General features: G+C 46.5%; 1 protein-coding gene across 1 annotated transcript in view; it reads left to right on the plus strand.

The window, feature by feature from the left end:
• Positions 1-27,500, plus strand: part of LOC129709922 (discoidin, CUB and LCCL domain-containing protein 1-like) — a 55,867-nt gene that overhangs the window by 8,124 nt on the left and 20,243 nt on the right. Inside the window, exons 3-5 of the mRNA XM_055656611.1 lie at positions 11,651-11,788; positions 23,782-23,833; positions 25,073-25,145. Coding sequence (XP_055512586.1) covers positions 11,651-11,788; positions 23,782-23,833; positions 25,073-25,145 — 263 coding nt within the window. The remainder of the gene's footprint in view (positions 1-11,650; positions 11,789-23,781; positions 23,834-25,072; positions 25,146-27,500) is intronic.

Here is a 27,500-nt window from a genome sequence, read left to right on the forward strand (position 1 = left end):
TGAACTTTGCCGTCCGTTTAATCTCCTAGGGAATAGTTTTGTGTAAATACTGTCCATTCCTGAAATTCTCTGGCTGCCATTATTCAACACCGAACTGCAAAGTGTCACAAACAAAAGCCAGTCCTCTGTGACTGAGGCACTTTCCGCGGCCTCGACTGACCATCATGGGCTGTCCCTTCCCCCATCTCCCAGCTCCGAGCAAGACAGACGTTCCTTGGCCATTGACCGAGAAAGTACCGATGCTTATTTAGTTTAGTTTAGAGGTACAGCGCGGAAACTGACCCTTCGGCCCACCGAATCCGCACCGACCAGCGATCCCCGCACACTAATGCCCCTGTCCCACTTAGGAAACCTGAACGGAAACCTCTGGAGACCTTGCGCCCCACCCAAGGTTTCCGTGCGGTTCCCGGAGGTTTTCGGCAGTCTCCCTGCCTGCTTCCACCACCTGCAACCTCCGGCAACCACCTGCAACCTCCGGGAACCGCACGGAAACCTTGGGTGGGGCGCAAAGTCTCCAGAGGTTTCCGTTCAGGTTTCCTAAGTGGGACAGGGGGCATTAACACTATCCTACACACACTACAGACAATTTACACTTGTACCATGTATACAAACCCAAGCCAATTAACCTAAAACACCTGTATGTCTTTGGAGTGTGGGAGGAAACCGAAGATCTCGGATAAAACCCATGAGGTCTGAAGAAGGATCTTGATCCGAAACGTCACCCATTCCTTCTCACCAGAGATGCTGCCTGTCACGCTGAGTTACTCCAGCTTTCTGTGTCTATCTTCGGTTTAAATCAGCATCTGCAGATCTTTTTCCATGCTGTATCTCTAAAATCTCCTTATCCTTGTCCACATTCCCCTGAAGGTATTCGGGTCATCTTCTGGTTCCTACAGGTGGCAGTAGACACATCAGTGACTGCTGTGCTGTGGTCTAATTTGACATAAAGGGCACATTCACCAAGTGGATTTTAAAGAATAAACTATCTTTGCGAAATTGGATATGAGTGTGAAGTGACTCTTTCAGGAATCATGTCCATTGATGCAGTGATACAGGTACCTTTCTCTCGGCCTCAATGGCTTCAAGGGGAAACTGCCTGTGCTAGCATAAATAGACGGGCTGAGTGGTCTTCCGCACCATAACACTTCTGGAATTTTTATCAGAATATAAAGTGCTTGGAAGGTGCTCCGAAAAAGCAAATGAGCCAGAATATTTGCAAGGCAGCTACCTGATTGGGTTTAGTTTTTAGTATTGGCACGTGTACCGAGGTACAGTGAAAAGCCTTTGTTGCGTGCTACCCATCAGCAGAAAGACTACACAGGATTACAATCGAGCCGTCCACAGTGTACAAACACATGATAAAGGGAATAACGTTTAGTGCAAGGTAAAGTCCGATTAAGGATAGTTTAATTGTCTATAGGAAAGATGTCAACAAAATAGAGAGAGCACAGAGGAGATTTACTAGAATGTTGCCTGGGTTTCAGCACCTAAGTTACGGAGAAAGGTTGAACAAGATAGGTCTTTATTCTTTGGAGCGCAGAAGGTTAAGGGGGGACTTGATAGAGGTCTTTAAAATGATGAGAGGGATAGACAGAGTTGACTTGGATAAGCTTTTTCCATTGAGAGTAGGGAAGATTCAAACAAGAGGACATGATTTGAGAATTAAGGGACAAAAGTTTAGGGGTAACATGAGGGGGAACTTCTTTACTCGGAGAGTGGTGGCTGTGTGGAATGAGCTTCCAGTGGAAGTGGTGGAGGCAGGTTTTATTTTATCATTTAAAAATAAATTGGATAGGTATATGGATGGGAAAGGAATGGAGGGTTATGGGCTGAGTGCAGGTAGATGGGACTAGGTGAGAGTAAGTTTTCGGCACGGACTAGAAGGGCCGAGATGGCCTGTTTCCGTGCTCGCAGGTCCGGGTGCAGACCGCTTTACGGAGCTCCCGCAACGCGACTTCTCCCGCCTGTGTCGCGGGGTTGGAGCGACCCGGAGCGGGGCCGTTATTCGCCCGGCGCGGCTTTAATAGCCGTGGGACTTACCATCCCCCACCTGGGGCTTCGACATCGGGAGAGAAATTGTGCAGGGGAGAGAAAAGACTTTGCCTTCCATCACAGTGAGGAGGATGTTTGTGTTAATTGAATTGTTTGTGTGTCTTGTAGGAATTGTCTCTGTTTGTATGGCTGTGGAAACTGAGTTTCGTTTGATCCTCACTGAGGTTCAAATGACATGTAATAAATATTGTGTTGTATTGTAATTGTTATGTGGTCTCCAATGAGGTAGATGGGAGGTCAGGACCGCTCTCCAGTTGTGCCTTTTCACAGTTGCAACAATCTATTTCTGTAGATTAATATTCAATTGGAGGCAATTTGATATATCTACATGTGAAACATTCCCGGTTCAAGATGGCGACAAGCCATCTGTGTCAGTGAAACTCTGGTGTTTGGTGAATCAAAATAAATATTTTTTAGTAATGGCCTTTATTTAGGCCACCTAGGTTGCCAAAAGATTTTTGTTCTATGATTCAGTTATCCAGTAATCCTAGTCGAAAATGTGTAGGAAGGAATGAATGAGTTTATTGGCCAAGTATTCACATACAAGGAATTTGCCTTGGTGCTCCGCCCGCAAGTGACAACATGACTTACAGTGACAGTTAAGAATGGTACATAAAACATTAAACATTAATAATGAAACATTATTGATTAAACATGTGAATTAAATAAAATACCAGAGCAAAAGGAGGCTACAGATTTTTGGCTGTTGAGTAGAGCAACTACTCGTGGGAAAAAAAGCCGTTTTTATGTCTGACTGTGGCAGCTTTGACAATCCGGAGTCGCCTTCCAGAGGGAAGTGATTCAAAGAGTTTGTGGCCAGGGTGAGAGGGGTCAGAGATGATCTTGCCCGCTCGCTTGCTGGCCCGTGCAGTGTACAGTTCATCAATGGAGGGAAGGTTGCAGCCAATAACCTTCTCTCAACGTTAGTTTTGCGCCAATGGCTGAGGATGTCTAAAGTCAATGTTTGTGCTGAACCAGAATAATTAATTGTGGTTGTTAATATGCTGAGTTTTCTTACACCTGGACTCCACCAGTCCAAGGAGAATGGTCATGTGATAGGAGCAGGATTAGGCCACTCGGCCCATCAAGACTACTCCGCCATTCAATCATGGTTTGTATTCACTGGAGTTTAGAAGGATGAGGGAGGATCTTATAGAAACTCATAAAAGGACTGGACAAGCTAGATGCGGGAAAAATGTTCCCAATGTTGGTGCGAGTCCAAAACCAGGGGCCACAGTCTTAGAATAAAGGTGAGGTCATTTAAGACTGCGGTGAGAAAAAACTTTTTACCCAGAGAGTTGTGAATTTGTGGAATTCCCTGCCACAGAGGGCAGTGGAGGCTGAATCACTGGATGGATTTAAGAGAGAGTTCGATAGAGCTCTAGGGGCTAGTGGAGTCGAGGGATATGGGGAGAAGGCAGGCACGGGTTATTGATAGGGGACGATCAGCCGTGATCACAATGAATGGCGGTGCTGGCTCGAAGGGCTGAATGGCCGCCTCCTGCACCTATTTTCTATGTCTGATCTTGGTCCTGACCACCCATCCACCTCATTAGAAACCCTCGGACTATCTCTAATCGGACTTGACTGGACTTTAACTTGCACCAAACATTATTCCCTTCATCTTGTATCTGTACACTGTGCGTCGCTTCATTGTAATCACGTGTGATCATCCCGCTGACTGTGTAGTACGCAGCAACAGAGCTTTTCATTGTACCTCAGTACACTCGACAATAAACTGAACTAATGTAAAGGTCAGTAGCAGATGCCAGAGTTACACACAGTGTTTAGTCTGAGCACTGGGTCCAGATGATGAGACAAGATGTGGGCGGACAGCAACATCAGCGCTTGGCCCTGTCTGAAATACATTGTGACACACACATTGTGCAACAACATGTAGTGTATGGACATCAATTACATAATTAACCATCGCCCAGTAAACAACCAAATCTCGTATAGTAACACAACACACAAAGTGCTGGAGGTACCTGGCGGGTCAGGCAGCGTCTGTGGCGGGCGAATGGACAATGTTTTGGGTCAGGACTCTTCTTCAGAGACTGTGAGGTCCCATGGAGTCGGGGGTTTCTGAGAGGAAGCAGAAGAATGGAGTTAGGAGGTTGAGATAGGTCAGCCATGATTGAATGGCGGACTAGGCTTGATGGGCCGAATGGCCTAATTCTGCTCCTATCACTTATGAGGATATCATTTTTTTTTGAAATATTTTTATTCGAAGCATATACATATCATAACCAAAACGCGATTTGCTTACCAGTTACATATAAACAGTAACAGCTTCTAATTTTTTTTAATACATTTATTTTAAAGATAGAGCTATAGAGAGAGAAGAATTAAGGGAAGAGAAAAAGGAAACTATAAGCTAATAAAGAGGGGGGGGGAGAGAAAAAAAACCACAAAGAGGATTACCAATAACACAATTTTGTGGATAGGTCCGTAGATTAGAAACATAGAAATTAGGTGCAGGAGTAGGCCATTCGGCCCTTCGAGCCTGCACCATTCGCCATTCAATATGATCATGGCTGATCATCCAACTCGATATCCCGTACCTGCCTTCTCTCCATACCCCCTGATCCCCTTAGCCACAAGGGCCCTCTTAAATATAGCCAATGAACTGGCCTCAACTACCCTCTGTGGCAGAGAGTTCCAGAGATTCACCACTCTCTGTGTGAAAAAAGTTCTTCTCATCTCGGTTTTAAAGGATTTCCCCTTATCCTTAAGCTGTGACCCCTTGTCCTGGAATGGAATTATAGAGTGTTCATCTAGTCCTCTAATATCTAAATATCTAAACCAGTAACAAACTGCTGGAGGAACTCAGTGGGTCGGGCAGCGTCTGTGAAGGGAATGGGCAGTCACTGTTTCAGGTTTGGTCCTTTCTCCAGCCTGTCTATTGCTGCCTGTCCTGCAGAGTTCCTCCAGCACTTTGTGTTCTGTTTAAGAGTCGGCATCTGCGGTTCCTTGTGCCTCCATCTAAAGCAGTAGGTTTCTTAAAATTCTGCACAGTCCACTGTTTCATAGACTTTCAAGAGAGAGCTAGATAGGGCTCCTAAAGATAGCGGAGTCAGGGAATATAGGGAGAAGGCAGGAACGGGGTACTTATTGGGGATGATCAGCCATGATCACATTGAATGGCTCGAAGAGCCGAATGGCCTCCTCCTGCACCTATTGTCTATTGACTATTGATTATGGAAACTTTCTTTTAAAGGAGTATTTAAGTTTGCAAATATATTATATTTGAATGGAGGGTTACTAAAGCAAAACACTTTATCGTGGAAAGTACAAAGTGCTGGAGTAACTGAGTGGGGTGGCAGCACCTCTGGAGGACATGGATAGGCAATGTTTTGGGTTGGGGCCCCACTGCAGACATTGAAGTTTGAAGGCATCTGAAACTGAAAAACACACAAAGTGCTGGAGTACCTACTTTGTGCAGCGGTAAAGTCGCTGCCTCACAGCGCCTCACAGCGCCAAAGACCTGGGTTCGATCCCGATCATGGGTGCTGTCTGTACGGAGTTTAAACGTTCTCCCTGTGGCCGTGTGGGTTTTCTCCGGGTGCTCCGGTTTCCTCCCACACTCCAAAGGCCTGCAGTTTTGCAGCTTAATTGGCTTTGGTAAAAATTGGACCTAGTGTGCAGATAGTGTTAGTATACAGGGATCGCTGGTCGGTGCGGACTTGGTGGACCGAAGGGCCTGTTTCTGCACTGCATCTCTAAGGTCTAAAGTCACTTTTGCCTGAACACAGAAACAAGTGTACAAAAAAAAAAAATTATAAGGCAAGAGAGTGATCATTTAAAACTGTGGAGAGGACAAACTGCTTTGCCAGTTTACTCCCAAGAATCTTTGGAATTCTTTTCCCCAGAGAGTCACTGATGCTCGGAGTTAGAGAATATTTATGACTGATAATGGGAAACACTTGTGGCATAGGAAATGAGGGAGGTGAGGATAGATTAGGGGCTGGTGTTGAAGTGGGAGATAAATAGAGTGATTCCGTGTGGAAATAGGCCCTTCGGCCCAACTTGCCCATACCGACCAACATGTCCCAGCTACATTAGTCCCACCTGCCCACGTTTGAAACATAGAGTAAGTAAGTTTATTGGCCAAGTATTCACATACAAGGAATTTGCCTTGGTGCTCCGCCCACAAGTAACAACATGATGTACAGCGACAGTTACGAATGACTCGGAAAACACTAAACATTAATAATAATAAAACATTAATGTTAAAACACCATTGATCAAGCATGTGAACCAACAAAATACCAGATCAAAGGAAGGCTACAGATTTTTGGCTGTTGAGTAGAGCTACTCCTCGTGGATAAAAACTGTTTTTATGTCTGGCTGTGGCAGCTTTGACAGTCCGGAGTCGCCTTCCAGTGGGAAGTGATTCAAAGAGTTTGTGGCCCGGAGCATAGTGAATAGGTGCAGGAGGAGGCCATTTGACTGTTCGAGCCAGCACCGCCATTTAATGTGATCATGGCTGATCATCCGAAATCAGTACCCTGTTCCTGCTTTCTCCCCATATCACCTTGATTCCGTTAGCCCCATGGATGTTCCCACGGTTTGGCCCCATATCCCTCAATAAACCAATAAAAAATGACAGAGACACAAGAAACTGCAGCTGTTGGAATCTTGAATAGAAACATAGAAATTAGGTGAAGTAGTAGGCCATTCGGCCCTTCGAGCCTGCACCGCCATTCAATATGATCATGGCTGATCATCCAACTCAGAATCCCGTACCTGCCTTCTCTCCATACCCTCTGATCCCCTTAGCCACAAGGGCCACATCTAACTCCCTCTTAAATATAGCTAATGAACTGGCCTCGACTACCCTCTGTGGCAGAGAGTTCCAGAGATTCACCACTCTCTGTGTGAAAAAAGTTCTTCTCATCTCGGTTTTAAAGGATTTCCCCCTTATCCTTAAGCTGTGACCCCTTGTCCTGGACTTCCCCAACATCGGGAACAATCTTCCTGCATTTAGCCTGTCCAACCCCTTAAGAATTTTGTAAGTTTCTATAAGATCCCCTCTCAATCTCCTAAATTCTAGAGAGTATAAACCAAGTCTATCCAGTCTTTCTTCATAAGACAGTCCTGACATCCCAGGAATCAGTCTGGTGAACCGTCTCTGCACTCCCTCTATGGCAAGAATGTCCTTCCTCAGATTTGGAGACCAAAACTGTACGCAATACTCCAGGTGTGGTCTCACCAAGACCCTGTACAACTGCAGTAGAACCTCCCTGCTCCTATACTCAAATCCTAGATATAAAAGACAAAGGGTGGTGGGTGTATGGAACGAGCTGCCAGAGGAGGTAGTTGAGGCTGGGACTGTCCCAACGTTTAAGAAACACTTAGACAGCGACATGGACAGGAGAGGTTTGGAGGGATATGGACCAAACGCAGGCAGGTGGGATTAGTGTAGCTGGGACATGTTGGTCGGTGTGGTCAAGTTGGGCCGAAGGGTCTAAAGAATTGTCCTGACCCGAAACGTCACCTCTCCATGTGCCCGACCCGCTGAGTTACTCCAGCACTTTGTGTCTTTTTGGTAAACCTGCGATAGCGGTAGAGTTTCTGCCGTACAGCGCCAGAGACCCGGGTTCGATCCCGACTACGGGTGCTGTCTGTACGGAGTTTGCACGTTCTCCCCGTGACCTGTGTGGGTTTTCTCCGAGATCGTCGGTTTCCTCCCACACTCCAAAGACGTCCAGGTTTGTAGGATAATAGGTTTGGTGTAAATGTAAATTGTCCCTAGTGTGTGTGGGATAGTGTTCGTGAACGGGATCGCTGGTCGGTGGGGACTAGTTGGGCCGAAGGGCCTGTTTTCATGATGTATCTCTAAACTAAACAATTGTAATTAATTACTGCAGAGTTCCCATGGTACTATGTTAAAGGAGAGCAGGTGCACTAGGACAAGTCAGAGAACCACATAATTGAAACCTTAGTCAGCCCTCTGAAAAGCTGCTATAGATTCACTTCTAGGCTAAGACGGCATTGGTGCAATAGCTTATATATATCTTAGGCTAATATGCAATTTCTTAATGTATCTTTGTAATTCTTTGTACTGTTTGATGTGTATATGGACCGGTGTCTGAAATAAAGCTTTAATAATTAATAATAATAATAATATTGGCCACCTAGGATTATGGCCATTCATTTATTGTATTTGTGTCATTTTCATTTGTGAGTTATTGTGTTATTGGGCCTGTAAAGCTGCAGCAAGCAATTTTTATTTGGTCAGCTGCAGTACACATGACGTTAAAACACTCTTGAGGCAAGTCAGAGTACTTGATGGGCACAAGGAACTGCAGATGCTGGTACCAAAAGAGGGAGTGCAGAGACGGTTCACCAGACTGATTCCTGGGATGTCAGGACTGTCTTATGAAGAAAGACTGGATAGACTTGGTTTATACTCTCTAGAATTTAGAAGATTGAGAGGGGGATCTTATAGAAACTTACAAAATTCTTAAGGGGTTGGACAGGCTAGATGCAGGAAGATTGTTCCCGATGTTAGGGAAGTCCAGGACAAGGGGTCACAGCTTAAGGATAAGGGGGAAATCCTTTAAAACCGAGATGAGAAGAACTTTTTTCACGCAGAGAGTGGTGAATCTCTGGAACTCTCTGCCACAGAGGGTAGTTGAGGCCAGTTCATGGCGGTGCAGGCTCGAAGGGCCGAATGGCCTACTCCTGCACCTAATTTCTATGTTTCTATGTTTACCATGTGAAGAACACAGTGTGTAAGAAAGAACTGCAGAAGCCGGTTTAAATCGAAGGTAGACACAAAATGTTGGAGTAACACAGCGGGACAGGCAGCATCTCTGGAGAGAAGGAATGGGTGACGTTTCGGGTCGAGACCCTTCTTCATACGGATGTCGGGCCGAACACAGTGCTGAAGTTACTCAGTGGGTCAGGCAGCATCAGTCTGAAGAAGGGTCCCGACCCAAAACGTCACCTATCCATGTTCTCCACAGATGCTGCCTGACCCGCTGAGTTACTCCAGCACTCTGTGAAACGTCACCTATCCATGTTCTGCACAGATGCTGCCTGACCCGCTGAATTACTCCAGCACTCTGTGAAACGTCACCTATCCATGTTCTCCACAGATGCTGCCTGACCCGCTGAGTTACTCCAGCACTCTGTGAAACGTCACCTATCCATGTTGTCCACAGATGCTGCCTGACCCGCTGAGTTACTCCAGCACTCTGTGAAACGTCACCTATCCATGTTCTCCACAGATGCTGCCTGACCCGCTGAGTTATGGTGCAGCAGCATCTATGGAGCTAAGGAAATAGGCAACGTTTTGGGCCGAAATCCTTCTGGAAATAGGCAACGTTTCGGGCCGAAACCCTTACGGGTTTCAGCCCGAAACGTTGCCTATTTCCTTAGCTCTATAGATGCTTCTGCACCCGCTGAGTTACTCCAGCACTCTGTGAAACGTCACCTATCCATGTTCTCCACAGATGCTGCCTGACCCACTGAGTTACTCCAGCACTCTGTGTTCTACCCAGTATTCTGCCTTGTAATTGGCACAGCGGGTGGAGCTGCTGCCTCACAGAAAACGTGCGATCGATGGTCGGTATGGACTCGATGGGCCGAAGGACCTGTTTCCATGCTGTATTTCTAAACTAATCCGAGAAACAATTTTTTTAGGTGTGTGGGAAAAGACACAAAATGCTGGAGTAACTCAGCGGGACAGGCAGCATCTCTGGAGAGAAGGAATGGGTGATGTTTTTCGGGACGAGACCCTTCTTCAGCCTGTCCCGCTGAGTTACTCCAGCTTTTTGCTTCTATTGGAGCGCCAGGCAGCATCTCCGGAGAACGTGGATAGGTGACGTTTCAGGTCGGGAGCCTTCGTTACCTGGGTCACTGGAGCTGTGAGTTAGCGGCTCGGTGAGATCCCGACAATGATGAAGTGTGTCGGCCGCATGCGAAATGTGCCACGTAAAAACGAATGATACAGCACAACTTTAACAGCTGCTGTGTGGGCAGATTTAATTTGTGTGACCTTTCCAAGCTGCTGGCTTTGGAGCTGAACGAGCTGCAAGCTGAAAGTTAATTGAATGTTACTGGTGAAAGGAATAGCGTGGGTTACCGTACTATTCTGTGTAAATAAAGACAAGGAGGACAGATCTCACAAACGCAGAGCCCCCAGAAGCTGTTCGGGACTAATAAAGGGGTCGACTTGTTCGTTACACGGGAAATATGTAACCATGTGGCACGGTGGTGCAGCGGTAGAGTTGCTGCCTCACAGCGCCAAAGACCCGGGTTCCATCCTGACTACTGTCTCTACGGAGTTTGTACCATCTCCCTGTGACCACGTGGGTTTTCTCCGGGTGCTCCAGTTTCCTCCCACACTCCAAAGACCTGCAGGCTTGTGGATTCATAAGGTCATAAGTGATAGGGGTAGAATTAGACCATTCGACCCATCAAGTCTACTCTGCCATTCAATCATGGCTGATCTATCTCTCCCTCCTAACCCCATTCTCCTGCCTTCTCTCCGTAACCTCTGACACCCACACTAATCAAGGAGCTATCTCTGCCTTAAAAATACCCATTGACTTGGTCTCCACATAGAATTCCACAGATTCGCAGCCCTCTGACAAAAGACAGTTCTCCTCGTCTCCTTCCTAAAATTGGGTAAATTGGCTTCTGTAAATCGCTCCTTGTGTGTAGGGTGTGAAACTGGGATAACATCGGACTCGTTTAAAGGTAGACAAAAATGCTGGAGAAACTCAGCGGGTGAGACAGCACCTATGGAGTCTGAAGAAGGGTCTCGACCCGAAACGTCACCTATTCCTTCGCTTCATAGATGCTGCCTCACCCGCTGAGTTTCTCCAGCATTTTTGTCTACCTTCAATTTTTCCAGCATCTGCAGTTCTTTCTTAAACACTAGTTTAAGGGTGATCTTTGGACCACGCTGACTTGATGGTCTGAAGGACCTGTTTACATGCTGTATCTCTAAATTAAACGGAGTAATTGTTTCTTGGGTCTCGGAGTTACAGCGTGGAAACAGGCCCTTCAGCCCACCGTGTCCACACCGACCAGTGATCACCGGTCCACACTAGTTCTATGTTATCCCACTTTAAGATCCACTCCTTATCCACCGGGGACAATTTACCGCAGTTTAGTTTAGTTTAGAGATACAGCGTGGAAACAGGCCCTTCGGCCCATCGAGACTGCACCGTCCAGCGATCTCCGCACGCTAACATTATCCCACACACACACTAGGGACAATTTTTTTTTACATTTGAGTTGATGATCTGAGTTGGATGATCAGCCATGATCATATTGAATGGCGGGTGCAGGCTCGAAGGGCCGAATGGCCTCCTCCTGCACCTATTTTGTATGTTTCTATTTACACCACGCCAATTAACCTACAAACCTGCACGTCTTTTGGAGTGTGGGAGGAAACCGGAGCACCCGGAGGAAACCCACGCGGTCACGGGGAGAACGTACAAACTCCGTAGTCGGAATCGAACCCGGGTATCCGGCGCTGTGAGGCAGTGACTCTGTGCTGTCTCTTTCTCTCTTCCGACTTGTATGATACTTACCTACAGTGTCTGAGTTTGTACTTTTTTTTTTTGGCTGGGGGCAGGTCCATACTGTGGAAAAATGTACCAAGGTTTGCCGAGAATCCAACTGAGGTCCGGCGCGGTGACGGTGGAGTTCCGAAGCATCACCCATCACACGGGCAGAGGGTTCCTGCTCTCGTACGCCACCACCGACCACCCGGGTAAGGCCCAGAGTAGCAATGTTACAAAATTTTGAGATTTAAAAAATCAAGTCTGCAATTTATCCAATCAGATAAAGCATAACAATAAGTTTAATTTGACACCAAATTCACTTTCATATCTCAAGTATTAAAAACGTTATGACCATTTTCATACTCGGAAATTAGCATCTTGTTCCCTATTGATTTTCAATGGACATTACAAAAAAGCTGTGATCTTGGATAGTCAAACGCCCATTTCTTAAGGAAAGATTAACATTTTTAAATAGCCTAAGTGTCCAAAGATTATTCACAAATAATTCACAATATAACATGATTTTTATATCTAATTTACATTAATTTATAGGCCAAATGGAAGGAATTTAGTGTTCAATTGCTGTAAATAAATGCCCATTTAAATCGGCTTTCTAGTGGGTTCATGTGGAACGCGCTGGTTTAGAACGTTGACATAGCGCTGGATTAGTGCCCTCAAATGCCGAGAAAAATACTGCGGGATATAAAAAGCCCAAAATAAACTACTCGCTATAGATAACTTGATATTTAGGGTTATATATATGCCCCATTTAATGTAAAAATAAGGTACATACCTTTAATTGTTTGCTTTATAAAACCCTGGGGCTGCGAGAGGTTGCGAAATGAGACAGTAATTTTAAAACTATTAGAACTATATTATCGAGGCCTATAAAACTAATAATACCTTTTGCGACCGGGTCTTGCAGCGATTTTTCGTTAATGATTTACTAGGCTGAACATCTGCGATTAGTACAGCCTAGTAAAAATCGCGTTTTAAACCCGCCCCCTCCAAACAGCGCCAAAATCGCCGACATGGCTGAGGGCAGATTCCTAATGACGATTCAGGTAGGTTTTGTAACATACCTACCCAGAGCATTTATTTATCACTCAGAGATCAGACAACTGGAGGGTGGCAAACGTCATTAACCGCCTGTCCCACTTATGCGATTTGTTTTCGGCGACTTGCCGGCAGCCGGCACGGTTGCAGCAGGTGGCCGGAAATTTTCAACATGTTGCAAATCCAGTGGCTACCAGATAAAGGTACGACTACTCACGACCATACAAGCTTCACCCTGTGACACAACAAGCTGGAGTAACTCAGAGGGACAGGCAGCGTCTCTGGAGAGAAGGAATGGGTCGAGGCACCGAGATTCAGGCCCCGAAACGTCACCCATTCCTTCTCTCCAGAAATGCTAGAGAAACTCAGCGGGTGCAGCAGCATCTATGGAGCGAAGGAGATAGGCAACGTTTCGGGCCGAAACCCTTATGGGTTTCGGCCCGAAACGTTGCCTATTTCCTTAAGGGTTTCGGCCCGAAACGTTGCCTATTTCCTTAAGGGTTTCCTTAAGGGTTTCGGGTGGAAAGTAAACGCGGTTTGGAAACTACGCCTAGTCATTCTGCGCTGGGGCTCTTTGTGGGATCAAACTTTCAATTTGTGGGAATCTGCGTGATTCAGAATAAAAGGACAGCAGTTTCCCCTGTGATTCATTCATATGAAGATGCCCGAGACGTTAGACTAAAAGCCTCTGTCTGCATATTTTGGAATACAACCTTGTTTTACTCCTCAAGGAATCTTTTTTTTTCGTCAGCAAAAATAAAATGGAAAATGCCACTCAACCTTCCCATCGCGTGGACTATTTCTGTAACTATTTTCTCAGGCTGCGGGGGGCAATGCGTTTGCAGAGAATAATTTAACCTTGTTTTGGGATAATAGGGCACTGTGCTTCTGGCGGCAGCGGGTAGAGCTGCTGCCTCCCAGAGCCAGAGATCCTGGTTCAATCCTGACCACGGGTGCTGTCTGTACGGAGTTTGCAAGTTCACCCGGTGACCGTGTGTGGATTTTCTCCGAGATCTCTGGTTTCCTCCCGCACTCCAAAGTCGTGCAGGTTTGTAGGTTAATTGGCTTGGTGTAGTTGTAAATTGTCCCTAGTGTGTGTTGGATGGAGTAAGTGTGCGGGGATCGCTGGTCGGCGCGGACTCGGTGGGCCGAAGGGCCCTTTTTCCACGCTGTGTCTCGAAACTAAACTAAACCAGAATGATAACTTTGGTAGACAAAAGTGCTGGAGAAACTCAGCGGGTGCAGCAGCGTCTATGGAGCGAAGGAAATGGGCAACGTTTCGGGACGAAATCCTTATGGAAATAGGCAACGTTTCGGGACGAAATCCTTAAGGAAATAGGCAACGTTTCGGGACGAAATCCTTAAGGAAATAGGCGACGTTTCGGGACGAAATCCTTAAGGAAATAGGCAACGTTTCGGGACGAAATCCTTAAGGAAATAGGCAACGTTTCGGGACGAAATCCTTAAGGAAATTGGCAAAGTTACGGGACGAAATACTTAAGGAAATAGGCAATGTTTCGGGACGAAATCCTTAAGGAAATAGGCAACGTTTCGGGACGAAATCCTTAAGGAAATAGGCAACGTTTCGGGACGAAATCCTTAAGGAAATAGGCAACGTTTCGGGACGAAATCCTTAAGGAAATAGGCAACGTTTCGGGACGAAATCCTTAAGGAAATAGGCAACGTTTCGGGACGAAATCCTTAAGGAAATAGGCAACGTTTCGGGACGAAATCCTTAAGGAAATAGGCAACGTTTCGGGACGAAATCCTTAAGGAAATAGGCAACGTTTCGGGACAAAATCCTTAAGGAAATAGGCAACGTTTCGGGACGAAATCCTTAAGGAAATAGGCAACGTTTCGGGACGAAATCCTTAAGGAAATAGGCAACGTTTCGGGACGAAATCCTTAAGGAAATAGGCAACGTTTCGGGACGAAATCCTTAAGGAAATAGGCAACGTTTCGGGAACGTTTCGGGACGAAATCCTTAAGGAAATGGGCAACGTTTCGGGACGAAATCCTTAAGGAAATAGGCAACGTTTCGGGACGAAATCCTTAAGGAAATAGGCAACGTTTCGGGACGAAATCCTTAAGGAAATGGGCAACGTTTCGGGACGAAATCCTTAAGGAAATAGGTGACGTTTCGGGACGAAATCCTTAAAGAAATAGGCAACGTTTCAGGACGAAACCCTTAAGGAAATAGGCAACGTTTCGGGTCGAAACCCTTACGGGTTTCGGCCCGAAACGTTGCCTATTTCCGTATTTCCTTCGCTCCATAGATGCTGCTGCACCCGCTTTCTCCAGCATTTTTCTGGAGTTTCTCCAGCATTTTTGTCTACCTTCGATTTACCAGCATCTGCAGTTCCTTATTAAACTGCAATGATAACGTTGGTGAGAGTGGCACCTCACTCGACACAGCCCTGTTATGTTTCCTGCTGTCCAACACTGACTGCACTTCATAGGAAACAAAGTCCATTAGAACTTCCTAAGATCATGAGAAAACTCTGAAATGAATTTCCGATTCCTTCCCTCTGTACGTTGGTCAGGGATTGACCCTGACGGCACGTCAACTAATAATCCCAGAACTGCCATTAGCAGTTCAAACCTGGGCCTCATTTACAGTGAGTCATCCAAACCCTCCTTGCAGCTTGTTGACCTGATGGCACGAAGGACTTGATTGACGGCTTGTTAAGTTAATCGCAAACACTGGGATGTTTTCCTCGAAGAATGACTCACTCAAATCCGACGGCTTAAATTTGTATCCAAGAAATTGTATCCAAGAAAAAAAAAAAAAAAAAACTATTTTCACACAGAGAGTGGTGAATCTGTGGAATTCTCTGCCACAGAAAGTAGTTGAGGCCACACAGTTCATTGGCTATATTTAAGAGGGAGTTAGATGTGGCCCTTGTGGCTAAAGGGATCAGGGGGTATGGAGAGAAGGCAGGTACAGGATACAGAGTTGGATGATCAGCCATGATCATATTGAATGGCGGTGCAGGCTCGAAGGGCCGAATGGCCTACTCCTGCACCTATTTTCTATGTTTCTATGAGAGAGAGAGAATGGGCGACATTTCGGGCCACGACCCTTCTTCATACTGAGAGTCAGGGGAGAGTCACGAGTTTGTGGGATTCTCTGCCTCGGAGGGCGGTGGAGGCCGGTTCTCTGGATACTTTCAAGAGAAAGCTAGACAGGACTCTTAAAGATAGCGGAGTCAGGGGATATGGGGAAAAGGCTGGAACGGGGTAGAGAGAAGATAGGTCCAGGATACAGTTGGATGATCAGCCACAATCACATTGAATGGCGGTGCAGGCTCGAAGGGCCGAATGGCCTACTCCTGCGCCTATTTTCTATGTTTCTAATTTCTAAATCATACGCCATTTCCATCTAAGAACTGAGGATAGACACAAAAATCTGGAGTAACTCCGCGGGACAGGCAGCATCTCTGGAGAGAAGGAATGGGTGACGTTTCGGGTCGAGACCCTTCTTCAGACTGTGAATGGGAAATGTGAAAAGGTAAATAGAACAAATTAATGAAGGATATGCAAATTGACAAATCAAAGCCAGCAACGATGTGGGCTCAAGCTTTCCTTGATCATCGTTGCTGGTTCTGTTCTGTCATTTTGCACATATTTCTCTAATTTGCTCTTTGTACCTCTTCATATCTCTCTTATCCCTCTCCCCTGATGCTCAGTCTGAAGAAGGGTCTTGACCCGAGACGTCCCCGTTCCTTTTCTCCAGAGATGCTGCCTGGCCCGTTGAGTTACTCCAGCATTTTGTGTCGACCTTCTAAAAATTGTCCCTAGTGTGTAGGATAGTGCTAGTCCAAGGCATGGCGTGGGCCGAAGGGCCTGTTTCCATGCTATATCTCTAAACTAAAGTTTGTAATTAAAAGAGTGTTTTTCCTTTTCTGAGAAAGACAGAGGCCTTGGGCCAGTGGGGAGCCTTGGCTTGAGTCCACGTGGCCACAGGCAGAGAGATCGCTGGCAGTGTCCGGGCTCTCAGACCTGATTAGACAGCTGCAGTTTACATTGGACTCCCACTGAAATAATCGGATGTGGGACACGGTCACACGGAAAGCCCCATATCAGCTGCATTTCCTTTCCAGTCGCTTGCTGAGGTAAACTGTTGCCATTTAAGGCGGCACGGTGGCGCAGCGGTAGAGTTGCTGCCTCACAGCACCAGAGACCCAGGTTCGATCCTGACTGCGGGTGCTGTCCGTACGGAGTTTGCATGTTCTCCCTGTGACCTGTGTGGGTTTTCTCCAGGTGCTCCCACATTTCAAAGACGTGCAGGCTTGTAGGTTAATTAGTTTCAATAAGAATTCTAAATTGTCTGGTAGGGTAGTGTTAGTGTTCTTAAATTCTAGAAGCAGAATCGAGGGCCTGTCCCACTTGGGAGTCATTTGCGCTTCACGCAGGTGGCGAGCGAGGATTTGGAGAATCGTGGGATGCCGCGCGTCACTGCCTACGCCACCACGTCTCGCCATGCGCCCGTTATGCGTGCGTAGTGACATGTCAATGATGTAGTGTAAATGACGCGCAAATAACGCCCAAATAACGCTCAAGTGCAACAGGCCATTCGGCCCATCAAGGCTACTCTGCCATTCTATCCTGGCTGCTCTATCTCTCATTCCCAACCCCATTCTCCTGCCTTCTCCCCATAACCCCTGACTTCCTTACTAAGCAAAAACCTGTCAATCTTCACCTCAAAAATATCCATTGGCTTGGTCTCCACAGCCGTCTGCGGCAATTCATTCCACAGATTCACCACCCTCTGACTAACGAAATTCCCCCTCATCTCCTTTCTAAAGGTACGTCCTTTTATTTTGAGTGTATTGGTGTACGGAGTGATTGCTGGATGGCATGGACTCGGTGGGCCGAAGGGCCTGTTTCTGCACTGAATCTGTATCTCTAACCTAATTGTACCTCTGAGTCTGCAGCTCGTCACAACACTAATGGATAGCCTGGGATGTACTTATGGTGAATGAATCACAGGTTCACAATTAGGGAGTAGAATTAGGCCATTCAGCCCATCAAGTCCACTCCACCATTCATTCCTGGCTGATCTGCCTCCTAATCCCATTTTCCTGCCCCCTCCCCCATAACCCTTGACACCCGTTCTAATCAAGAATTTATCTATCTCTGCCTTAAAAATATCCACTGACTTGGCCTCCGCAGCCGTCTGTGGCAGTGAGTTCCACAGATTAACTACCCTCTGACCTAAGAAGTTCCTCCTCATCTCCTTTCTAAAAGAGCGCCCTTTAATTCTGAGGCTGTGTCCTCTGGTCCTAGACTCTCCAACCAGTGGAAACATCCTCTCCACATCCACCCTATCCAGGCCTCTCATTATTCTGTAAATTTCAATGAGGTTCCCCCTCGACCTTCCAAACTCCAATGCTTCAAGCCCTTCTAGTCTGTGCAGGCTCTTTACTGGTGTTATATCCAGTCCTCCTCCCCTCCCCCCCACAACCCTGGTACTTCTTTCAATTTCTGATCCAAATCCAATCCCTCCAGAAAACCGCAACTGAATCCGCCCCCTCCTTCCTGTCTGCTAATGTGTTCCAGATGCATCTGACTAGCGTTACCTTGTGGTTCTGAAGGCAGATTTATCGTTGTTCCATCTTCTCTGCCTCTCGTTCCTTCTACTATTTGGGGATATTTTCTCACTCTCTCTACTCTGGGAGATCATCACAACCCATAATCTGCTCTAAAATTAATTTGGTTTAGTTTAGTTTAGTTTAGAGATACAGCACGGAAACAGGCCCTTCGGCCCACCGAGTCCGTGCCGACCAGCGATCCCATACACTATCCCACACACACACGCACACACACGCACACACACGCACACACACGCACACACACACACACACACACACTAGGGACAATTTACTATTTTTTACCAAAGCCAATTAACCTACAAACCTGCACGTCTTTGGAGCCTGGGAGGAAACCGAAGATCTCAGAGAGAACACCCACGCAGGTCACGGGGAGAGCGTACAAACTCCATACAGACAGCACCCGTAGTCAGGATCGAACTTGGGTCTCTAGCGCTGCGAGGCAGCAACTCAACCGCTACGCCACCGTGCCGCTATTAGTCCAGGCTCTCCAGTCTTCCACCCAGTACACAGTGGAGCAGCGGGTGGAGTTGCCGCCTCCCAGTACCAGAAATCCCGGTTCAACCCTGACCTTGGGTGCTGTCTGTGTGGAGTTTGCATGTTCTCCCTGTGACTGTGTGTGGGTTTCCTCCGGGTTTCCTCCCACATCCCAAAGATGTGTGAGTTTGTAGGTTAATTGGCTTCTGTTAATTGCCCCAGATGTGTAGGGAGTGGGTGAGATATTGGGATAATGGGTGACTGATGGGCGGTGTGGATTCGGTGAGCTGCAGGGACTATTTCCATGCTATGTCTCCAAAACTAAAAACTAAAATGCAAATCCTTGCACCTGGTACCATCTTTGTAAATATTCAGGTTCATCACCTATAACAACCACACCAGAGACCCCAGGGTTCGATCCTGACTATGGGTGCTGTCTGTAGGGAGTTTGTACATTCTCCCTGTGACCGCGTGGGTTTTCTCTGGGTGCTCCGGTTTCCTCCCTTAAACTTAGAAAATAGGTGCAGGAGTAGGCCATTTGGCCCTTTGAGCCTGCACCACCATTCAATATGATCATGGCTGATCATCCAACTCAGTATCCCGTACCTGCCTTCTCTCCATACCCCCTGATCCCTTTAGCCACAAGGGCCACATCTAACTCCCTCTTAAACATAGCCAATGAACTGTGGCCTCAACTACCTTCTGTGGCAGAGAATTCCACAGATTCACCACTCTCTGTGTGAAAAATGTTTTCCTCATCTCGGTTCTAAAAGATTTCCCCATTATCCTTAAACTGTAACCCCTTGTTCTCGACTTCCCCAACATCGGGAACAATCTTCCTGCATCTAGCCTGTCCAACCCCTTAAGAATTTTGTATATTTCTATAAGATCCCCCCTCAATCTTCTAAATTCTAGCGAGTACAAGCCGGGTCTATCCAGTCTTTCTTCATATGAAAGTCCTGACATCCCAGGAATCAGTCTGGTGAACCTTCTCTGTACTCCCTCTATGGCAAGAATGTATTTCCTCAGATTAGGAGACCAAAACTGTATGCAATACTCCAGGTGTGGTCTCACCAAGACCCTCCCACATCCCAAAGACGTGCGGGCTTTAGGTTAATTGGTCCTGTAACTCGTAAATAGTCCCTAGTATGTAGGATTGTACTACAGGGTACAGCGCCGACTCTGGGCCAAAGGACTTTATGTTGAGCTGAATTTTGGCAGAGACCTCAACGTGTGGATATTTTTCCACTGTATGTTTAATGCAGAAACCATGCGTCATACTGTGGGTAAAGAAAAGACACAGTGCTGGAGTAACTCAGCAGGTCAGGCAGCATCTCAGGAGAACATGGATAGGCTTTAGAGATACAGCGTAGAAACAGGCCCTTAAGCCCAACAAAGTCCACATTGGCCAGCGACCACACATACACTAGCACTATCTTACACACTAGGGACAATTTACAATTTTTTACTGAAGCCAAGTAACCTACAAACCTGAAGGTAGATAAAAATGCTCAGCAGAGTGAGGCAGCATCTATGGAGTGAAGGAATAGGCAACATTTCGGGTCGAGACCCTTCTTCAGACTGATGTAGGGGCGGGTAAAAGAAAGGAAGATGCGGAGACGGTGGGCTGTGGGAGAGCTGGGAAGGGGAAGGGAAGGAGGGAGAAAACAAGGACTACCTGAAATAGGAGAAGTCAATGTTGATACCACTGGGGTGTAAACTACAAACCTGTACGTCTTTGTAGTGTGGAAGAAAACCCGAGCACCTGGAGAAAAACCCACGCGGTCACAGGGAGAACGTACAAATTCAGTACAGACAGCACCCGTAGTCAGGATCGAACCTGGGACTCTGGCACTGTGAAGTAGCCGCTGTGACGCCCGAATAGAGTTGATTCCTCTGCCTGGTTTTGATGAAGGAATAATTAAATTTGGCTGCTGATGATTTGAGATGGAATGTAACGGATATCAATGAGACGACGTTCCCAGAATCCGCCTTTTTCCTAGAAGCCCTGGACTGAATCCGAGATCGAATCTGGGCGTTTTTGACTCAATTGATGTGCAAATGAATGCTGCAGATTGTTTACAGTGGCAAGTGAAAGTCAGAGTTCACGTCGACTGTTTCAACTCTCCAGGGTTGGAGCTGGGCAGCTGGTTAGTATCCACGCTAAAGGATCTGCGAGGGGTCCTATTCCATACGTTATGTCACGGGATAATGTTCCTGGAAGCCCTGCTCCAGCTGTGGTGTGGAGGCTGGGCTGAGGACCCATTTCCCAAGCCGGCACCCTTTGCCAAGCCGACGGTCCGTGGGAGCACCCCAGGGTGCAGCCTTGCTGTGTCCCATTCCCAAGGCCCGACGCAGATGCCCCAGAACACCTCCAGACTCTGGGACCATTTCCTTCCCAGTTGTTATCAGGCAACCAAACTATTCCATTACCAACTAGAGAGCAGTCCTGAGCTATAGTGCCCCTGTCTGTCCCACTTAGGAAACCTGAACGGAAACCTCTGGAGACTTTGCGCCCCACCCAAGGTTTCCGTGCGGTTCCCGGAGGTTGCAGGTGGTTGCCGGAGGTTGCAGGTAGTGGAAGCAGGTAGGGAGACTGACAAAAACCTCCGGGAACCTCATGGAAACCTTGAGTGGGACGCAAAGTCTCCACAGGTTTCCGTTCAGGTTTCCTAAGTGGGACAGGGGCATTAGGCTACATTAGTACCCCAGCGGTATGAACATTGACATCTCTAATTTTAGATTGTCCTTGCTCTCTCCCTCCTTCCCCTCCCCCTTCCCAGCTCTCCCACTAGCCTAATGTCTCTGCCTCTTCCTTTCTTTCCCCCCCCCCCCTCTCCTGACATCAGTCTGAAGAAGGATCTTGACCTGAAACATCGCCTATTCCACCTCTCCATAGCTCCATAGATGCTGCCTCACCCACTGAGTTCCTCCAGCATTTTTGTCAACCTTCGATTTTTCCAGCATCTGCAGTTCTTTCTTAAACATGCCTCATTGGAGACCCTCGGAGTATCTTTGATCAGACTTTCCTGGACTAATCCATTTAGCGTGTATCTGTACACTGTAAACGGCTCGATTGTAATCATGTTATTGTCTTTCCGCTGACTGGTTAGCACGCAACAAAAGCTTTGCGTTGTACCTTGGCACACGCGACAATAAACTAAACCGACTAACTATCAGTGCACTAATTCACTGTACAAGCCCATCGGAATTTAGAGTTTGCAGATACGGCACGGAAACAGGCCCTTCGGCCCACCGAGTCCGTGCTGGCCAGCGCTCCCCGCACACTATCTCTCTCCTACACACTAGAGAAAATAAATTAAAAAATTCTACCAAGCCAAATGGCCTACAAACCTGTACGTCTTTGGAGTGTGGGAGGAAACCGAAGATCTCGGAGAAAACCCATTCAGTCACCGGGAGATCGTGCAAACTCCGTACAGGCAGCACCCGCAGTCAGGATGGAACCCGGGTCTCTGACGCTGTGAGGCAGCAACTCTACCGCTGCGCCACCATGCCACCCACACTAAAGGCTCGGTCATTAAGATTGGTCTATATAACTCATTATTACCCTCTAACTTTTATAACTTAGAGAGTTGTTGACTTTATCATCTAGAGTTTTAATAGAGAGTTCTTTTAAAGAGTACAAGCATGCAATAATGTCTTGCTTCTTGTTTCACATCTGTTTGCGTTATAATGCAACATCTGCTTTTCTGTTAGCCAGTTGTATTAAAATACCATGTGGTCTTTCTGTTTGTACTCGCATCCCACCCACCAATGTCAGTATCATATTTAATGTCACACAGCTCCCTCCAATGCTGGGACTCCTTTATCACTTCTTGGTTGAAGAAATCTAGTCTTAGCCCAAAACATTTGGACTATGTTGGATTTTTCTAAGTACCATCCCCTAGGGCCCATTACATCTGAATAGTGTCCAAATAATGAAAGGCCTGGATAGAGTGGAGAGGATGTTTTCACTGGTGGGAGAGTCTAGGACCAGAGGTCACAGCCTCAGAAGAAAAGGGTGTTCCTTTAAAAAAGGGGATGAGGAGGAATTTCTTTAGTCAGAGGGTGATGAATCTGTGGAATTCATTGCCGCAGACGAGTGTGGAGGCCAAGTCATTGGGTATTTTTAAAGCAGAGGTTGACAGATGCTTGATTAGTCCTAGAGTGATACAGTGTGGAAACAGGCCCTTCGGCCCAACTTGCGAACACCAGCCAACATGTCCCAGCTACACTAGCCTCACCTGCCTATGCTTGGTCCGTATCCCTCCAAACCTGTCCTATCCATGTACGGTACGATTAGTACGGGTGTCAGGGATTATGGGGAGAAGGCAGGAGAATGGGGTTGAGGGGGAAAGATAAATTAGCCATGGTTGAATGGCGGTGTGGACTTAATGGGCTGAATGGCCTGATTCTGCTCCTATCACATGAATTTATATATAGTTTAGAGATTTAGCAAGGAAAAAGGTCCTTTGGCCCACTGAGTCTGTAAGCGCTAGAGACAATTTACTCTACCGCTGCACCACCATGCCACCCTAGTTCTACATAAACTTGAGGGGATATAAATCTCCACTGTTTGTTCTTTAATTCAAACCGGGTCCTATTCCCCCATCATCGCTGAGCTTTATCTACAATAGCTCTTGATTTTAACAAAGTTTCTCTTTTAAAATTCTTATCTTTTGTCAAATACCCCATGATCTTGTTACCCTGCCTCACAGCGCCAGACACCTGGGTTCGATCCTGTCTGTACGGAGTTTGTACGTTCTCCCTGTGACCTCGTGGGTTTTCTCCAGGTGCTCTGGTTTCCTCCCACACTCCAAACACGTACAGGTTGTAAATTTTCCCTAGTGATTAGGATAGTGTTAGTGTACAGGGTGATTGCTGGTTGGCGCGGACTCGATGGGCCGAATGGCCTGTTTCCGTGCTGTATCTCTAAAGTCTAAATCAATGACCAGTAGAACTGATGTGCTCCGTTCAATCTGGGGCTGGGTGGCGATGTTTTGCATTGAATCAACTAGTTATAATTCACTAATGTTTGCATATTTTCTTCTGTGCAGATATGATTTCCTGTTTGGATAAAGGTATCCATTATTCTCGGCAACGTTTCACGTAAGTCGGTATCTCGATGACCTTGCTCTTATTTGCAGTACGTGTTAAACTGTGCCTGGGTCCGACGTTTTGAAATATGAATGGCATGTGTGTTGATTTATTAAGGGGGAAGTGAGTGCGTTCTTGAACTGAAACATCCTGTGGCTCATTAGTAGCCGGCAAGAAATGGATTGGCCACAAAATTCCCGAGTAACTCAGCGGGTCAGGCAGCATCTCTGGAGAAAAGGAATGGGTGATGTTTGGGGCCGAGACCCTTCTACAGACTGAGAGAGCTCTAGTTTCCCTCTCACCTGATGTCACCTGTTCCTTTCCTCTAGAGATGATGACTGACCTACTGAGTTAATCCGGATTTTGTGTCTTATCAGTGCACGGGTTATTTGAAATTAGAGAAATCAATGTTCATACCACTGGGTTGTAAGCTGCTCAAGTGAAAACTAAGACTCCACAGTTTTGGTTTAGAGATACAGCATGAAAACAGGCCCTTCGGCCCACCGAGTACATGCTGACCAACGATCGCTGAAGCAAATTAATTCACAAACCTGGACGTCTGGAGTGTGGGAGGAAACCGGAGCACCCGGAGAAAACCCACGCTGTCACAGGGAGAACATACAAACTCTGTACAGACAGCACCCGTAGTCAGGATCGTAACTGGGTCTCTGGTGCTGTGAGGCAGTAACTCTGCCGCTGCGCCCCTGTACAACACGCCAAAGTTAGAAACATAGAAACATAGAAATTAGGTGCAGGAGTAGGCCATTCGGCCCTTCGAGCCTGCACCACCATTCAATATGATCATGGCTGATCATCCAACTTAGTACCCTGTACCTGCCTTCTCTACATACCCCCTGATACCTTTAGCCACAAGGGCCACATCTAACTCCCTAATAAATATAGCCAATGAACTGTGGCCTCAACTACCTTCTGTGGCAAAGAATTCCACAGATTCACCACTCTCTGTGTGAAAAATGTTTTTCTCATCTCGGTCCTAAAAGATTTTCCCCTTATCCTTAAACTGTGACCCCTTATTCTGGACTTCCCCCGACATCGGGAACAATCTTCCTGCATCTAGCCTGTCCAACCCCTTAAGAATTTTGTAAGTTTCTATAAGATCCCCCCTCAAAGTTGTTCTTAAACGCTGTGTACACAACATAGCCCAAACAGCAATGTAAATGGAATGCGTACGTTTATGCAGACTGCATTGCTTTGATGTTGAGCGGTCACTATTTGTTGCTTTTGTTACAGTAAGTATTGCCCAGCCGGCTGCAAAGGGATCAGTGGTGACGTGTGGGGAAACCACCAGGACGGCTATCGTGATGTGAGTATGAATCACTCAATGATTCAATGTCGATGGCGGTTTACACCAAAGATAGACACAAAACGCTGGAGTAACTCAGCGGGACAGGCAGCGTCTCTGGAGAGAAGGAATGGGTGACGTTTTGGGCTGAGGTCCTTCTGCAGACTGAGTCAGAGGAACAAGAGATATGGAGGGGTAAGGTGTGAAGACTTAGAGTGCCGTGAGAGAGAATATTGCAGAACTCTCATTGTGGAGAGGAGTACACAGACTCAAGTAGACACACCTCGAGGAGATTTCGCAGTGGAGTGGACGAAACATGCAAAGTCTATACAATGATATTTTATTGTCACATGTACCCAGGCATGGTTTAAAATCTTTTCTTATGCCTACAATACACAAAGTACGCAAAGAGTCCCCCTCCCTGACACAGTCTGAAGAAACATCGACCCAAGACGTCACCTATTCCTTTACTCCAGAGATGCTGCCTGACCTGCTAAGTTACTCCAGCGTTTTGTGTCTATCTTCGGTGTAAAGCAGCATCTGCAGTTCCTTCTTACACATTTCGTCTGCTCCGCGATTAAAGCTCCGCGTTATGCCGACTTGGAAGAAGTTCTCCTCGTCTGTCCGATGAGAGTTCTGCACCAGCCTCTCTCGCAGCTCGAGTCGTCGATGCCGGCTCTGCTGTGTCCTGTGCCCCTCCCTGACTCTCAGTCTGATGAAGGGTCTCAACCCGAAACATCACCTATTCCTCTTCTGCAGAGCAAAATTAGGCCATTCGGCCCATCAAGTCTACTACGCCATTCCATCACGGCTGATCTATCTCTCCCTCCTAACCCCATTCTCCTGCCTTCTCCCCATAACCCCCTGATACCCACACTAATCAAGAATCTATCAATCTCCACCTTAAAAATATCCATTGACTTGGCCTCCACAGCCACCTGTGGCAATGAATTCCACAGATTCATAAAGAAATTCCTCCTCATATCTATCATCATATATAATGCCTCCAAATATATTATATAATTTTACATTGAATACATATGATGCCTCCAATTATATAATGTAATTTTATTTTGTATATAATGTCTTTAGTTATATAAATATAATTTAATATCTGAAACATTATATAATGCCTCCAATTATGTAAGTTTGTAAGTCATAGAAACATAGAAAATAGGTGCAGGAGTAGGCCATTCGGCCCTTCGAGCCTGCACCATTCGCCATTCAATATAATCATGGCTGATCATCCAACTCGGTATCCTGTACCTGCCTTCTCTCCATACCCCCTGATCATAGAAACATAGAAACATAGAAATTAGGTGCAGGAGTAGGCCATTAGGCCTTTCGAGCCTGCACCGCCATTCAATATGATCATGGCTGATCATCCAACTCAGTATCCCGTACCTGCCTTCTCCCCATACCCCCTGATCCCTTTAGCCACAAGGGCCACATCTAACTCCCTCTTAAATATAGCCAATGAACTGTGGCCTCAACTACCTTCTGTGACAGATTCACCACTCTCTGTGTAAAAAATGATTTTCTCATCTCGGCCCTAAAAGATTTCCCCCTTATCCTTAAACTGTGACCCCTTGTTCTGGACTTCCCCAACATCGGGAACAATCTTCCTGCATCTTGCCTGTCCAACCCCTTAAGAATTTTGTAAGTTTCAATAAGACCCCCCCTCAATCTTCTAAATTCTAGCGTGCAAAGTAGAATCATAGAAGTAGAATTAGGCCATTCGGCCCATCGAGTCTACTCCACCGTTCAATCATGGCTGATCTATCTTTCCCTCTCATCCCTATTCTCCTGCCCACTCCCCATAAGCTTTGTGGTAATTTTATATTGGAGACATTAGACTTAATGCCTCCATTTATATAAATATAATTTTATATTAGAGGTCTTATTTAACTTGGAGACAGCATCAGTCAATAAGCTGATTGCCTATTGAATGCATGGGATGAGATTGGACACTGATTGGTGGGAGAGTCTGGACAAGTAACACAGATAAAACAAACATGGTGCACTTTTGAGGCTTTTATCACTGAAAATTCTGATGGAATAATTCAGTAGGCCATGCACTGAAACACTGATAAAGGTGGTAAAGGCGCAAGGCAGAGCCTTTACCACCTCAGGCAATTGAGGAAATTCAGAGTGTCTCCGAGGATCATCCAGTGCTTCTACGCAGCGGCGGTGGAAAGCATCTTGTCCAGGAAACATTACCATCTGGTTTGGGAATTGCTCTGCCAAGGACAAGAAGGCTCTGCAGAGAGTAGTGCGTTCGGCCGAACGCACTATGGGAACTTCACTCACCCCCCTGCAGGAACTATACAACAGGAGGTGCAACTCCAGAGCAAATAAAATCATGGGAGACCCCTT

The sequence above is a fragment of the Leucoraja erinacea genome, chromosome 26 (assembly GCF_028641065.1).
Source record: "Leucoraja erinacea ecotype New England chromosome 26, Leri_hhj_1, whole genome shotgun sequence".
Classification (NCBI taxonomy): domain Eukaryota; kingdom Metazoa; phylum Chordata; class Chondrichthyes; order Rajiformes; family Rajidae; genus Leucoraja; species Leucoraja erinaceus.